Source organism: Pogona vitticeps, chromosome 5 (genome assembly GCF_051106095.1).
Source record: "Pogona vitticeps strain Pit_001003342236 chromosome 5, PviZW2.1, whole genome shotgun sequence".
Lineage (NCBI taxonomy): Eukaryota > Metazoa > Chordata > Lepidosauria > Squamata > Agamidae > Pogona > Pogona vitticeps.
This window is the reverse complement of record NC_135787.1, coordinates 75997387-76013297: the sequence shown is the minus strand read 5'-3', so window position 1 is coordinate 76013297 and position 15911 is coordinate 75997387. Positions and strand designations below refer to the sequence as shown.

General features: G+C 40.6%; 1 protein-coding gene across 13 annotated transcripts in view; it reads left to right on the top strand.

The window, feature by feature from the left end:
* The window catches only part of TBC1D1 (TBC1 domain family member 1), a 114301-nt gene that overhangs the window by 58054 nt on the left and 40336 nt on the right, over nucleotides 1-15911 (top strand). For 8 of the 13 annotated variants that reach the window (XM_073001130.2, XM_073001139.2, XM_078394012.1 and 5 more), the window contains 6 exons: nucleotides 1832-1964; nucleotides 3772-3863; nucleotides 5436-5546; nucleotides 5939-6067; nucleotides 8373-8459; nucleotides 14155-14432. In XM_073001130.2, coding sequence (XP_072857231.2) covers nucleotides 1832-1964; nucleotides 3772-3863; nucleotides 5436-5546; nucleotides 5939-6067; nucleotides 8373-8459; nucleotides 14155-14432 — 830 coding nt within the window. The remainder of the gene's footprint in view (nucleotides 1-1831; nucleotides 1965-3771; nucleotides 3864-5435; nucleotides 5547-5938; nucleotides 6068-8372; nucleotides 8460-14154; nucleotides 14433-15911) is intronic. The other 5 variants (XM_078394014.1, XM_078394013.1, XM_078394016.1 and 2 more) reach the window with 1 other exon arrangement.

Sequence of the window (15911 nt, the reverse complement as noted above, 5' to 3'; positions counted from 1 at the left end):
TTGTGCAAGGATCAGTCTAACTTCAGAAGCATTGTGGCTCTTCAGCAGCCTACTGCATGGGGTAGAGGAGGAAGAGAGGGAAAGAGTGAGCTTCGATGGCATAAGAAATGGGCTTGCTAGTTTTGGCCCTCAATCTGTCCACCCCTAGTTTCAGCTCCAACAGACTATCCCTGAGAGAACTGGGAATGTGAAGAACTTTCATGGAATTGCTTGTTCTTGCTAATCTAGACTGTCTCAATTCGACAAGACAATGTGACAAGGAATGTTTAAGCCCTGCAAGATTCTTGGTTCCAGGAGAGAACAAGACAGAGGAGTATTGTTTTGTGCATCAGTGTCTTAGTAGTTTGTGCACACTGTTTCTGTGCAAAGCTAATGTCTTTTCACTTCAAGAAGAGAGCACACACACACAAAGAGTAAACACAGAAGATTGGTTGATAGTTTTAAAAGTACAAAGAGTGGATGTCTGTCATCTTTCAACATTCATGCAATAAAGCAGCTGTCTTTGTGCAATTTTGCACAATTTGAGTTACAATATCATTTGTGTTGTATTATTTGTCTACACTTCTTTAATATGCCCCAAAATTGTTCTCAGTCATTCCCTTCCCACAAATACTTTGTCCTTTCATGGTTTAAAAATAACAATTCTATGCTTGAACTCAAGGAGAAAACAAATGATGATTGTCCATTAACAGAAACAACAAAACCCACTCCAAGGGTAATGGGTGACACTGAATGTGCAGCAAAGAGATACAGTTTCGCATATCCTGTGTCACTGCCCCAAGTTTAGAGATCTCCGAGACCGAATTCTAGGACCAATCATCTCGGGCTTCTCTGGTCCCCCCCAGCTTCTGACAGGCTTCCTCCTCCACGACTTTTCTCTGGAAACTACGACCCCAGTAGCTGAGTTTCTTGCTAAAGTGCTCACTCTCCAAACTTCAAAAAAACTAACCAAACTTCCCCCACTATTTTAATTTATTTTTGGATTGTATGTTTTAACTGTTTTATGCCAATAAAGGTTGCTTAAAGAAAGAAAGAGATAATCTCTGAAGGTCTCAGGAGACAGGGGTTCAAATATCTGCTTCTCCATTGAAAGTCATGGAGAGGTGGGTGTGGCAGTGGTAAAACCACTCTTTACATATCTCACATACCTTGAAAACTCTATTAGAATCACTTGAATTTGGAAGTACTTGATGGGACATAATACATACTCTATTGTTGACACCAATTTTGGGAGTTCTGTTATGTTCTAATAAACAGTCAGTTGTATCATTATTATTACTCAGAATTTATCTAGTGATACTATCAACAATAAAACATGAGACGTTCCCCAAGCAAGAATAATCCACAAAAACAGCAAACATAATAAATCAGATCTGATTTGCAAGATGATATTATAAAAGATGTTCCAGTTTGGGAGTAGATTTAGAACTCATCCCGTAGTCAAACATGTCACCTAAGTAATATGTATTAGTGAATTCAGCAATGTATTTACATCCTTACATAATATACTTTTCAGAATAGTGTTCTAAAATAAAGCAAACCTAAAGTAATGCTACATGCATTAATTCTACTTTTTGTTGGCTAGTAAAGACCTGGATTCATGACTATTTTGAGGCAAATTGTAGGCATGTTTAAATTTAAGAGCTTATTCTTGTACTATACAAGCTTATAAGCTACATTTCTAGTCTAAGAGAGGTAGGGTGAACCTTTTAAACAATGTTTTCAATCACTTGATTGATGCTGGCAATTGTTGGGCTCATAAAACAATTGCTGATTTCTTAACTACCCTTTCCAAAGGTTGTAGCTTCATCTTTCGTTTTCTTTCCTTTAGGTTGATGAAATCATGATGACTTTGAAACAAGCGTTCACAGTAGCTGCTGTCCAACAGACCTCCAAAGCACAACTCCAGCTCTGCGAAAGCTGTCCTATGCAGAGCCTTCATAAACTTTGTGAAAAGATAGAAGGTACAGATTGTGCAGTGTGGTACCTACTTAGAAGTGTGTTGTGGAGTACTGCTAAGTATAGCAACAAAAATAAAGTGCTTTATCATTTGTTCATGATCCTGTTATGCCATTTTGCTTGTGCAACATTTGTTTGTGCAAGTGGAGCTGCTGCTTCCAACATCAGTGTAAATTTTATTCAATTTCTACAAGTAGTTTTCACAAGAAAGGCATCACAAGGGGGCATTATCTAAGGCTGGAAAAGCAGGAGAGCATTATATAGGGCTGAAAACAGAGTGGGGGGCTTCCCATTTCCATTCTTGGCTTTAGAAGGATAGAGAGGATACAGTTGTTCTGTAGAATGTGGGCACCAAGGAGTCATTTACAAGTGTGGCTGCAGGGAATCACAGCACTGGTGGGAAAGAACTATGGCTCCTATCACAAGAGGGACATGATTGTATTTACATACTTTAGCAACTTTTCTGGAAACAAAGCTAACAGTGTTAGGTGAAGGTGGGCAGTCCTTCGTTGCCCACAAGCTGAGGATTGAAGGAATGAGAGAGTGGATGGGCCACTACACTTCATCCTTGGTAGCAGACAGGTGTTCCTGGGTTTATCAACCACAACCCATCTGCCACTACTGTCACTCCTTATGTTGGAAGGATAAAAGGAGATGAACCTCCAAACAGTGGGCCAATGTCTTCTATACTGCAGCCTGCTGTTGATGTATCTTCTTTTCTGAAGGATATGCTATTGTGTACTGGGCATACTTATGGTCATGCATCACAAAGGGCTGTGGGTCATCCTCATAGTTTCCTGGAGCTATTTTTGTGGCACAAGAGATAAGGGGGAACAGGCATTACTGTCTTCAGCCTGTTGTTGAATTTGGGGCAAGAATTCAGAACTGAAATAGAGCAAGGTTTTATTCATAGCACCTACATTAGTCTTACGGGAGATTGTACAATGGCATACTTGAGCAATAAGTCAAGAAGTCTGGTAGCAGTTATCACTCAGTTGGCATGTACTAAGACTTAAATGCCCTTTGTACTTAAAATTAATTCTTCATCTTGAGCAGTTTTTGAAGTTTGGTAAGAAATCCTGGCTACCCAAATGCCAGTAGCTGTAATGATACAAATTTGGAGTGGAGGTTCACACCTATCTTTTCCACTGCATGTGTGCTTGTATAGTACAGTGGTGTCCCACATAGCGACGTTAATCCGTTCCGGATTAATCGTCGCTATGCAGAAACATCGCTAAACGGGACGGGAAAAGCCATAGGAACGCATTAAACTTTGTTTAATGCGTTCCTGTGGCTCCCAAACTCACCGTTCAGTGAAGTTCCTCCATAGCGCCGCCATTTTCGCGCCCTCGGTAAGCGAGGGCAGGGCACGACAACACTTGCGGCGGCCATTTTGGGCACCTGGCGGCCATTTTGGAATCAGCTGTTTAAAAAAACACCACAATGCGAAGATCGGTAAGCGAAACGCTTACCGATCATCGCAATGCGATTTTAGGCCATAGAAAACATCGCAATGCGGATTCGTCGTTAAACGGTGCACTCGTTAAGCGAGGCACCACTGTAATTTTAACTCAGGAGGTTGTGGTGACCCGTGTATACCTGGACCTTAGTTCACTATCGCTGCTTGTGCTGCTCATCTTTGAGTGACAGGCAAGTCTGTTGTTCTCATGCCCTGCCGTTGACCTCAGTGTGCTGACAGAGTTGCAGTTGAGATGCCTTGTCTGAATTAGCACAGCTTGAGTAGTGTGTGATTAAGTATCTGCAACAGGATTTTTTTTGCTGTTGTTTACTCTATATGTGTTTACTTGCTAGGGATGCATCCTTCCAAAACTAAACTAGAACTCCAAAAACATTTATCAATACTGAATAACCAGGAGCAGGCCTTGGTGTTTGAGGAAGTTCAGGTAACCCTCTTTTCAATATCTTGTTGTCAATATCTTTTCAATTTCTTCTTGTCATCTGGGAAAATATGCCATGGATTTTTTTATATTGATATTGAATCTTCACTTAGCAGCAACATGCATAAATTAATGTTTACTTGGGTTTAAGAGATAAAATGATAGTTTATAATTTATTGTTTATAAAACTTCACACAATAGCAACAGTGTTTGCATTTTTTAAAGATGTGTTGGTGTTTGTTCTCTTAACACTGGATTTTCTTATTTATTATTTATTTACTACATTTATATCTTCCTTTTCCACTAATATATAGCACTCAAGGTGACTTACAGACTTCTTAAAAGAAAAAAACAAACAGATAAAACCACATTTAGCTAAAAGTCATAAAATCTAACCAATCTCAGTGTAAAAGAGTTAAAATAAGTAAATACATTAAAAACAGTTGGAATGTGCAAAAGATATAATTAAAACAACCCTGCGGGCAGGATGCACAATATAAACCAGTCTAAAAATATGTGGTTTTACTTTTTTCTTAAAATTAATCAGAGTGGAAAGAGATTGTAACTTGGAAGACTGTATGTTTCCTCATCTGCTTCTCCAAGCAGGAGAAGGCCTTCTCTCATGTACTTTTTAAAATGTGTTGGTATTTTTAAGGGCCTCTCTTGAAAATTCCAGTCAGGTTTATAACAAGATAGACAGTCTCTTAGATATCTACCATGTTTCCCCGAGAATAAGACAAGGTCCTGACCCGACCAGATAGGCGGGATATAAATAAAATAAATAATAAATAATAAGAAATAATTTTTCCTCCAAAAAACGCATCAGGACTTATTTTCAGGGGATTTTTTTTTATGTATAACAATCTACATTTATTTAAATACAGTCATGTCATCTTCTGGTTGCTGCACATCTGGTTGCTGAGGGCAGGGTTTCACTTAACTAGGGCTTATTTTGGGGTAGGGCTTATTTTCGGGGAAGCACCAAGCCATTTAGGGCTTTAAAGGTGAAGACCAACACCTTGAATTGAGGTGTCCTGTGCATCTTTAATATCTCTATTTCTCTAAAGCAGCAGTCTCCAAACTTTTCAGTATGAGGGCCACATCATATATTTTATACATTTTCGAGGGCTGAAGGAGGGAAGGGGGATCGCTTAGGTCCCTCTTCCCTCCTCTTCCTATCCCTGGGCTGGATAGAAAGGGAAGGTGGGCTGGATGTGGCCTGTGGGCCATAGTCTGGAGACCCCTGCTCTAAAGCAATGGTTCCGAACCTTGGATCCCCAGATGTTCTTGTAGTACAGCTTCTGTAAGCCCTGACCAGCACATCTAGTGGTGAAGGCTTCTGGGAGTTTGAGTCCAAGAACGTCTGGGGCCCAAGGCTGGGAACCACTTCTCTAAAGGCTAAAAACATGTGTATATGTTTGTCGAAAGCTTGGCATCTGGGCCAGTTGGTTGTTTAAACAGCCATTTCTTTTTCTAGCTAACTGTATACTGTTTGGGATGTGATTGCCATCTAGTGGCATTTTATTATACAAGCACCAATTCTATTATCTAGTTTGGTATCTTCTTTTCTTTTTATAGAAAATGAGACCAAGAAATGAACAGAAGGAAAATGAGTTAATAATCTCTTTCCTACGACATGTTTATGAAGAAAAACAGAAAGATCACACTCACCTCTATGAAGCCAAGCATGTAGGCAATTATAGCTACTTATTTTCCTTTCTTATTGGTGGAAAATGCTGTGTGGAACTGAGTCAAATTCCTCCTATGACACACGCAATTAGCCCTTAACAATTTGTCTCTTCATTTGAGACGCTATCTATAATTTCTGCTTTGTTAGAAATGGAATATTAATTTTATGCATGCATGCATTCTTATGGAAAGAAAAATAATAATAAACTAATCCATATAGCAAATAGTTAATTATTCATTATTGCTGTGGGTAAGTTCTAATTTTAGAGTAGTAAACATGAATACCACATGATGGGAAAGATGGGAAGATGCCACAATAACATGACTGCTCTTTTTAACCAACTTTTGTTCTGTTAATTTCTATTTTTTTAATTCTTATCTTAACTTCCTAGACCTCACAACCATCAACAGAGACCACAGGAAATGAGATTCCAAGCAGCACACCCCGATTCAGGCTAGATGTATTAAGGAGCAAAGCTAAAAGGTCACTTACAGAGTCATTAGACAGCATTTTATCTCGAGTAAGGTTCTTGCACTTCTCTCATATTGTATTTAATGGAATGATTTTCTGTTCTAAATTCCCAGTTGAAATAATTAGATATCAAACCTGTTACAGTGGTGCCTCAACTTACGACCATAATCCATTCCAGAAGATGGACGTAACTCGAAATGGCTGTAAGTCGAAGCACCATTTCCCATAGGAATGCATGGGAACGCAATTAATCCATTCCAGCATTTAAAAACACACACACACACACAAAATAAAGCACACAGAAAGCCCTATCGGAAGGCGCTGGGGCTTTAAAAACAACAACAACAAATAAACATCAATCCCCACACTGGGACTGAAAAAAAAAAAGCACAGAAATATAACCCCACCCTGCAAAACCCACCCAGAAGTTTTTAAAAAGCAAAAACAGCACCTTACCAGGCAGTCCGAAGCCTCCTCCAATGGCACTCACTTCCCGGCTGCAACTGAGCCACGGTGGATTGCGGCTGGCAATGGGTCCTGGCCGGCAGCATAGGCCAACCGAGGTGGTGGCGGCGGGGCCAGCTATGGCGGAGTGAGAGGCTGGGGCAGAGTGCCCCGGCCAGGAGGAGCCTCTCCTTCCAGCACCTGGCAGAGGGGGGCGGGCACAGCCATGATGGCAGCCCAGGCCAGGCTCAGCCTCCCGGCACCAGGCTGCCGCTGCCCTGTCCCTTGAGGAGCCCCTCTGACCCACGCGCTCCAACCCAGCCCAGTCCAGGGCCTTTAATGGCCCTTACTCACGAGTTGCCAGGTTGGGGATGGGCAGGGGGTGCACCGGCTTCTTGCACCCGGTGGCAATCCAGAGCCGCCCCCGCCTCTCCTTCCTCCTGCATCACTGATTCCGCATGCCCCGTCCCCAGAGGAGCCCCTCTGATCCGCGCACCCCACCCCAGCCAGCCCAGGGCCTTACGCGTGAGTCACCGGGTTGGGGCTGCTGACCCTTCCCTCAGGCCGCCCATCCAGGTAAGCAGATCGTTCCCCAGCACACCCTTCAGCCGGATGAGGCCCCCTCAGTCAAAGCTGGGGCTTGGCCTTTGGGGAAGGGAGGATGGCAGGAGGGGTCTCCCCTCTTTTAGGGGGGTCTGCGAGCAAGATGGGGAGGGCAGACCCGAGAGCCCCCCTCCCCCCTGTGTATGCGAAGGCAAAGGAGAAGAGAGAAAAGGGGATCTTCAAAGTATCCTTACCAGTACACTTTAGTTACCCTCATTTTCAACTATTACTTATTTCTCATGTGTTGAATCTTTGCTAATTGCCATTAAATGCATATTTAGCAGTGGTAGTACTCATGTAAACAGCTGTGTTTGAAAGGTGTGTCTAAAGAAGAAGAAAAAACAGAACCATGTGTAGAAAAAGCTGTTGACTCTCTTAGAGTGAAAGTTATTTTTTTACACTAAGCAACAGGTTTTCAGCCCCCCCAAAAACTTACCACAATTTTGTGTGCCTAACCATTAAATCAAATTCCATTTGATTTGATCTGTGCTGGCCACTGGAGTATTCTGCTGCCAGTTAGTTTGTATATTTACATTATATTTTATGCTTGATTTTTTTGAATTCATCAGTAGTTTTGAATTATATTGAACACTGCTTAAGAAACAAATATTGGTGTAAAGGTGGGCAGAATTTTTTTAAAGTGGATATTTAATCATCGGTTCAGTAGTTCAAAAAGATCCAAGCTCATTTGTTTCAGGATAAAAATTAGTGATTATCTATGAATCAGACATTACTTGCCAGTTGGTTGTTATTTCTTAAATTATTCATAAATGCTGAACAGTTCCCTGTGAAGTCAACAACTGCATGTACATAAATGTAGAGGGCCATTCTTGATAAAACTGGGTTTTAACTGGGTTTTATTCAGTTTGATTCCTGGTTTTCAGGAAGGAATACTGCTTAGATGGCTTGAAATGTGCTTGTTGCAATGATAAATAAAGTATACTGATAATAATTGTGAATATATTGCAGGTATTCATTCACTGATTGGCAAGTTCTTAAAACAGCAAAAAAAAATCCACCAGTTCTATAGCTAAGAAAAAGGAGCACTTAATAAATTTCAGGTAGTCATGTTTTGTTAGTTTCCAAGTTGTTCTCAAAGGTCAACACGAGTGTCGTTTCTGCAAGAGTCTGTTATTTCTTATACAGAGTAAAGCTATTCTTAGTTCATACAGAAATAATTACCCCAATACAGTGAGTCTTCATAGTTTAATTCCCCCCCCCCCCCCAGCATTGTTGCAGGCAAACCAATTGTGTTGGTTTATAGATTCCTTGTCTATGCCAATCTAACATGATGATTTTCTTGTTAGGGAAATAAAACAAAAAGTCAAGCAGAATGTTCTGGAAGTATTGATTTGGATAGCTCGTTATCTAGCACACTCAGTACCACAAGTAAAGTAAGTACACTGCATGCTAAATAGGTAAGGTAAAAAGTATGCTAAATACCGTGTTTCCCTGAAAATAAGGCAGGGTCTTATATTAATTTTTGCTCTAAAGAAACTCATTGGGGTTTATTTTCAGGGGATGTTTTATTTTTTTCATGTACAACAATCTACATTTATTGAAATACAGTCATGTCATCTTCTGGTTGCTGCGCAGTGGTAAAGGGGTGGGGTTTCACTAAACTGGGGCTTATTTTGGGGTAGTGCTTATATTACGAGCATCCTGAAAAATCATACTAGGGCTTATTTTCAGGCTAGGTCTTATTTTTGGGGAAAGAGGGTAATAAACAAAAAAAAGACAGTAAATGTAAATAGACTCTTGATACTCTTTCTAGAATACCTTTAAAGAGAGTGTTACATTTTATTTTTAAAGCTATAAGCATTCTGTTTTATTTACTATATACTTGATAATAAGCCTAGAAACAATATTATCCCATAAAATGGGACCACTTACTGCACGTTCATTAGATTCTGGTATATCAATTATTTGAAGGAAAAGAGAAACCTCTCTTTTTTATGTTGGAAAAGTGTCCTGCTTGATCATTTAAGGGTGCAACTCCACAGCGGGGAAAATGCCAATGAATCCACTATGAAATTGTACCTCCTCCTGGAGGAATTCATTTCAGCTGAACACACAGCCATCAGCAGAGAGAGGGGCAGAGAGTGGCTTGTTTGCATTTTGTTAAGGTAGCTCTGCTATAGCTGTCCAGGTTTTTTGTTTGTTTGTTTGTTTGCTTATTTGTTTAAAAAATTTTTAGTCTGCCTTTTCTTAAAGGACCTATGTTGGCTAACATCATTAAAATGCAATATTAAAACTAAAAACAATGAATTATTCAAATAATAAATGAATTAATAATATTATATAATTAAAGTTAGGTAAAGCACTACTCCTTCATGGATTGATGCCTTGTCGTGGCGAAGGGGCTTGAGTAATTCAGAGAAGCTATGGGCTATGCCATGCAGGTACATCCCAGACGGACAGGTCATAGTGGAGAGTTCTGACTAAATGCGATCCACCTGGAGCAGGAACTGGCAAGCAACTCCAGTATCTTTGCCAAGAATACCCCATGAACAGAAACAAAAGGCTAAACGATAGGATGCTGGAAGATGAGCCCCTCAGGTCAGAAGGTGTCCAAGATGCTACTGAGGAAGAGCGGAGGACAAGTACAAGTAGCTCCAGTGCTAATGAAGTGGTTGGGCCAAAGCCGAAAGGACGCTCAGCTGTGGACGTGCCTGGAAGTGAAAGGAAAGTCCGATGCTGCAAAGGAAAATACTGCATAACCTGGAATGTAAGATCTATGAACCTTGGTAAGTTGGATGTGGTCAAACAGGAGATAGCAAGAATAAACATTGACATCCTGGGCGTCAGTGAACTAAAATGGACAGGAATGGGCGAATTCAATTCAGACGATTATCATATCTACTATTGTGGGCAAAAATGCCATAGAAGAAATGGAGTAGCCCTCATAGTCAACAAAAGAGTGGGAAAAGCTGTACTGGGATACAATCTCAAAAATGATAGAATGATTTCAATACGAATCCAAGGCAGACCTTTCTACATCACAGTAATCCAAGTTTATGCACCAACCACCAATGCTGAAGAGGCTGAAATAGACCAATTCTATGAAGACCTACGACACCTTCTAGAACTGACACCAAAGCCGCCTAGAGTGGTCTTTTAGACCAGATGGGCAGGGTATAAATCAAATAAATAAATAAATAAATAAATAAATAAATAAATAAATAAATAAATAAATAAATAAATAAATGTTATTCTCATTCTAGGGGATTGGAATGCTAAAGTAGGGAGTCAAGAGATAAAAGGAACAACAGGTAAGATTGGCCTTGGAGATCAAAACGAAGTAGGGCAGAGGCTAACAGACTTTTGTCAAGAGAACGAGCAGTTAGAACTTAGGCTGCAAAGAATATAATCAATCTGATTTCGGTACTGCCCATCTGGTGATGTCCATTTGTAGAGTCACCTCTTGTGTAGTTGGAAAAGAGTGTTTGTGATTAATCACAAACACTCTTTTCCAACAACACAAGAGGTGACTCTACACATGGACATCACCAGATGGGCAGTACCGAAATCAGATTGATTATATTCTTTGCAGCCTAAGATGGAGAAGCTCTATACAGTCAGCAAAAACAAGACCTGGAGCTGATTGTGGCTCTGATCATCAGCTTCTTATAGCAAAACTCAAGCTTAAACTGAAGAAGTTAGGAAAAACCACTGAGCTAGTCAGGTATAACATAAACTGTCACACACCCCCAGTTCCCCTGTTTGTTCTTCCACACAACCCAAGTTCACCTTCGGGTATGACATTTTTCAATCCTTTTCTGCTGCCACCAGAGGATTTCTCCTCACTCTATCAAATAGAACTCTTGAATCTGTGTTATTCAATTAAACCACTGGTTCTTAACCTTGGGTTACTCAGGAGTTTTGGACTGCAACTCCCAGAAGCCTTCACCACCAACTGTGCTGACTGGGGTTTCTGGGAGTTGCAGTTCAAAAGCATCTGAGTAACAAAGGTTAAGAACCACTGAATTAAACAATGTTTATTTAAGTGTTCATAAGTAAATCATGTAAAGTAAATCATGGATGGTCTTATTTTATTCATTCAATCAACTGTGCTTTTGTAACTTATTTGCCTAGATAGAATCATATTAATCAAGGTATTTATTCATTTCTTATCTTGTTCTCTATCTTTCTATTCTTCTCTAACACCAGGCTGGTCCTAACTGCCTAAACTACTTTACTCCAACTCATATCCCTAACTCATCCCTAACTGACTCCAAACTCTTAACTGCTCTTTAACTCTCATCCATTCTTCTTATATTTCCTTAGTTCCCCCTTTTCTGTACAACCATTGGCTCCTGAAACAGGGTTGCATTGTGATGGACAGGAGTGGTCCCTGACCTGTCCGTCACATACAGCTTCTAATAGCAAAACTCAAGCTTAAACTGAAGAAGTTAGGAAAAACCACTGAGCTAGTCAGGTATAATATAAACCAAATCCCTTATGAATACACAGTGGAAGTGAAGACCAGATTTAAGGAACTGGGTTTATTTTCAGGCTAGGTCTTATTTTTGGGGAAAGAGGGTATTATGGATTATGGAGAAAGCCAAAGAGGTCCAGAAAAACATCTACTTCTGCTTCATTGACTACGCAAAAGCCTTTGACTGTGTTGACCACAACAAACTATGGCAAGTTCTTAAAGAAATTCAAGTTCCTGACCACCTTATCTATTTCATGAGAAATCTATATGTAGGACAGGAAGCAACAGTTAGAACTGGATATGGAACATCTGATTGGTTCAAAATTGGGAAAGGAGTACGACAAGGCTGTATATTGTCTCCCTGCTTATTTAACTTATATGCATCATGTGAAAGGCTGGACTGGAGGAATCCCAAGCTGAATTTAAGATTGCCAGAAGAAATATCAACAACCTCTGATATGCAGATGATACCACTCTGATGGCAGAAAGTGAGGAGGAATTAAAGAACCTCTTTATGAGGGTGAAAGAGGTGAGCACAAAAAATGGTCTGAAGCTCAACATCAAAAAAACTAAAATCATGGCCACCGGGCCCATCACCTCCTGGCAAATAGAAGGAGAAGATATGGAGGCAGTGACAAATTTTATTTTCTTGAGCTCCATGATCACTGCAGATGGTGACAGCAACCACGAAATTAAAAGACACCTGCTTCTTGGGAGGAAAGTAATGACAAACCTAGGCAGCATCTTAAAAAGCAGAGGTCCGCATAGTCAAAGCTATGGTTTTTCCTGTAGTGATGTATGGAAGTGAGAGCTGGACCATAAAGAAGGCTGACCATCAAAGAATTGATGCTTTTGAATTGTGGTGCTGGAGGAGGCTCTTGAGAGTCCCCTGGACTGTAAGGACAATGAACCTATCCTTTCTGAAGGAAATCAACCCTGAGTGCTCACTGGAAGAACAGACCCTGAAGCTGAGGCGCCAGTGCTTTGGCCATCTCATGAGAAGAGAAGACTCCCTGGAAAAAACCCCAATGTTGGGAAAGTGTGAAGGCAAGAGGAGAAGGGGATGACAGAGGACGAGATGGTTGGACAGTGTCACTGAAGCTACCAACATGAATTTGACCCAGCTCTGGGAGGCAGTGGAAGACAGGAGGGCCTGGTGTGCTCTGGTCCATGGAGTCACAAAGAGTCGGACATGACTTAATGAATAAACATCAACAAAAGCATTACCAAATCAGATTTAGAGACAACAAAATGCAAACCATCCCTTTTTAAAACCTCTCCTGGACAGTCTGTCACTAAGGGAAAGCCTGCAGGAAGAAAAAAGTCTTCTCTTGCTGCAGGACAGCAATGATGGCACCAGCCTAACTTGGAGGGAATTCCAGAGTGTGGGAGCAGTGACAAAGAAGGTCCTTTCCTGTGTTCCCACCAAGCACAGCTATGAGCATGGTAGGACAGAGAGAAAGGCCTCCTCTGATAATCTTAACATACTCATAAATGGCGATATGGTCTTTGAGATAACTTGGACCCAAGCCATTTAGGGCTTTATAGGTTAAAACCAGCACTTTGAATTGTGCCCAGAAATGGATCAGCAGCCAATGGAGCTGCTTTGCAGGAGGCACAGCAAAAGCAGAGCTATCTTAACAAGTTGTAAACAAGGCTGCTTTATAATTTCCTCATCTCTCTGCTGATTCCACACTCTTCTTTTGCTTTATTCACCTAGCTGTCCATAGCACTAGAACAGCATGCCTTTAAAGGAAAAAAGAAGGGAAAAGAAATAGAAGAAAAGGGAAGAAGAAATACAAGCATCCAGGCACCAGGTTTAGGGGAGAGAGAGGATTCAAATGACAGTCAATTTCTCCACTGCCATGCCTCTCTCACTGCTGTTATATCTAGGTAGAAGTCACTTCAAATCCCTCCACATCAGCTCAAGTCGTCAAACTGCTTCAAACAATGCAAATACATAAGATTCCTGAAAAGCAGAAGTCCTAGCAGTTGAGGAGAAAATTAAAGCTTGCAGAGGGAAGTTAGAGACTTATTCATATGGAATTGCATGTCATGTAGTTAATGGAGAATAATGTGAAACTGACTGTACCAGACCCAGAGGATTTCCCACATGATTTCTCAGTGTAGTTTCCTCCTCAGTCAACTGTTGACATCAGCTGACCGATTGTTTATATGTCTTTTCATCTTTGACTTTGGGCTGCAGCTTTCTGTTTTAAACTTCCTGTAATTCTCCTCATCCCAAACCAGATGTACACTTTTGCTTGGATGTTCTGTAGCAAGAATTTATTCATCATTCAGTTGGTGTATCAGACAAGCTTATGATTCTGTGACAAGAATGATAAAACAAAAATTGCATTTTTGGAGGGAGGGATTCTGAGTAAACCCTTCCTGGTTTTCCAGTGTGTGCCTGCTAAATTCAACTTAGTCAGAATATAGCCATCAGATTGCAAGTAGTTTTTGGTGAATTCAACACTTCTCTTACCATGTGTGTTAAGAACACACTAAGGAAAGGGATAATGGATAAAATTGCTACGGAACTTTGCATGCACACTGTAAAGAAATGAAATGTTTGTTACTTACAAAATGGTTTAAAGTTACTAGTATGCCTTAGGTGTTTGTTTGTTTGTTTGTTTGTTTAATGTTAATAGGAAACATCTGTATGTGAGGGAGAAGGCCTTCTTCCCCCAGAGAGCCCTCTGAAGGTGAATGGATCAGTAGGCAATGCCTCAAATGAGCCAGAGAGCCTACCCCTTGAAGTGCCTGAAAAACCAGCTTACCATGGATTCAGACGGCGATCTAATACCCTGACCCATGTGCCGATGGAAAGCCAGCAGTCTTTGGAAGCTGCTGAAACATCGCCATCTGTCCACCAAAAGAAATTTATGAGGTATCATTCCGTGAGCACAGAGACTCCTCACCTGCAAAAGTAAGATTAAGCTTAAAGCAAGATGCTGTTGGGGAGAAATATGGGGATACTTTTTCAAGGTATGTTAATTTCAGGGAAGGGAAATTATTTTTTTTAATAAGTTGGTTTATTATAACCGAACAGATCATAGATATAAATTTTAAAGTTCTTGGACAATTCGAGAAAATATTCTTCCCATAACTACATGCTCTGTGAATGAAATCTGTGGAAGTGGGCGGTTGATCAACCACGTAGTCACTTGCAGCTTTGGAGCCTCTCTCACCTTAGTGTCCTCACTTAGCAGCTCATTTATACTGCGGTTAATGACTGAGAGTGTAGAACTCAGACACAGGTTTGTACTTGCTGGTATTTGTCTGTTGTGATCTCTGGGGAGAGTGCTTGTCCCCAAAATATATGTGCGGGATTTCCTAGTGAAGCAGCAAATGGTAAATATCTGCATAATCAAAGGCTAAATGTCTAGCCAATTCTAAATATGTTAAAAGGGTAGAAAATACTTTTTCCAGCTCCTGAAATTGAACTCTGTCTCTGTCCTCTCTCTCTCTCTCTCTCTCTCTCTCTCTCTCTCTCACACACACACACACACACACACACACACACACACACACACACACACACACACACCCCATTCTGCTTTCACTATGTGGCTTTAATTTTTTTTAACAGAAGTGCGGTATTTTTTTGCTGACACTTCTCATGCCTTCTTCTTGTGCTAACCTAAATCTCTCATTCTTATTCTTTTTATGCTCCTCTCCCCCAACATTAATGTGCACTCTACCTAAACTCTTCTACAGCTGTGCTAGAAAAGCTGCTTTATGATAATTGTAGGATACTGCACAGTCTATTAGAAATTGTAATTTGTACCAAATTTATGTGTCTTACTTTTAGTAGACTAATAAATAAAAAAACCCAGGCTTGTCTTATGGTTACTGAAAGAAAGAAAGAGGATGAAGAGTAAAAGAGCAATTTCATGTCCAAAGTTTCCTCTTCTGTGTTTGAAGCCTTGGAAAGAAACCACTGCTTGCATCTAAGGGTCCGATTTTGTCTATGATCATGTGTCGGAGACCTCAGAATCCCTGTAATTTTAACTATCCTTCCTGTAGCACAGTAGTGGGCAACATATTGCTTATGGGCCACATGCAGCCCAGGGACATTTTGTGACCATCTAGTACTTTGATGGTTAAATTATTAAAATGAAATTCAGTTTGCTTGGTAAGTCCCCTTGTGCCCTTCAGAAGTCATGGGGAAGTTCTGCTATGTTTTGTGGGGGCCCTCAGCGCACTTTGGGGTCCCATGCTCTCCCCCTCAGTTTTTGTTTTTTAAATTGATCACTAGAGTACATGCAGTGGGGCCTCTCTAGTTAATAAAAAGGCTTTTCTAGTTAAATCCATTTTCCCCCCAGTTCACAAAAGCCCACTGTGTTAATCCCACTGCATTAACTTTTTTTCAAATTTAAGAATTAAATACATGAACTTCTTTCTT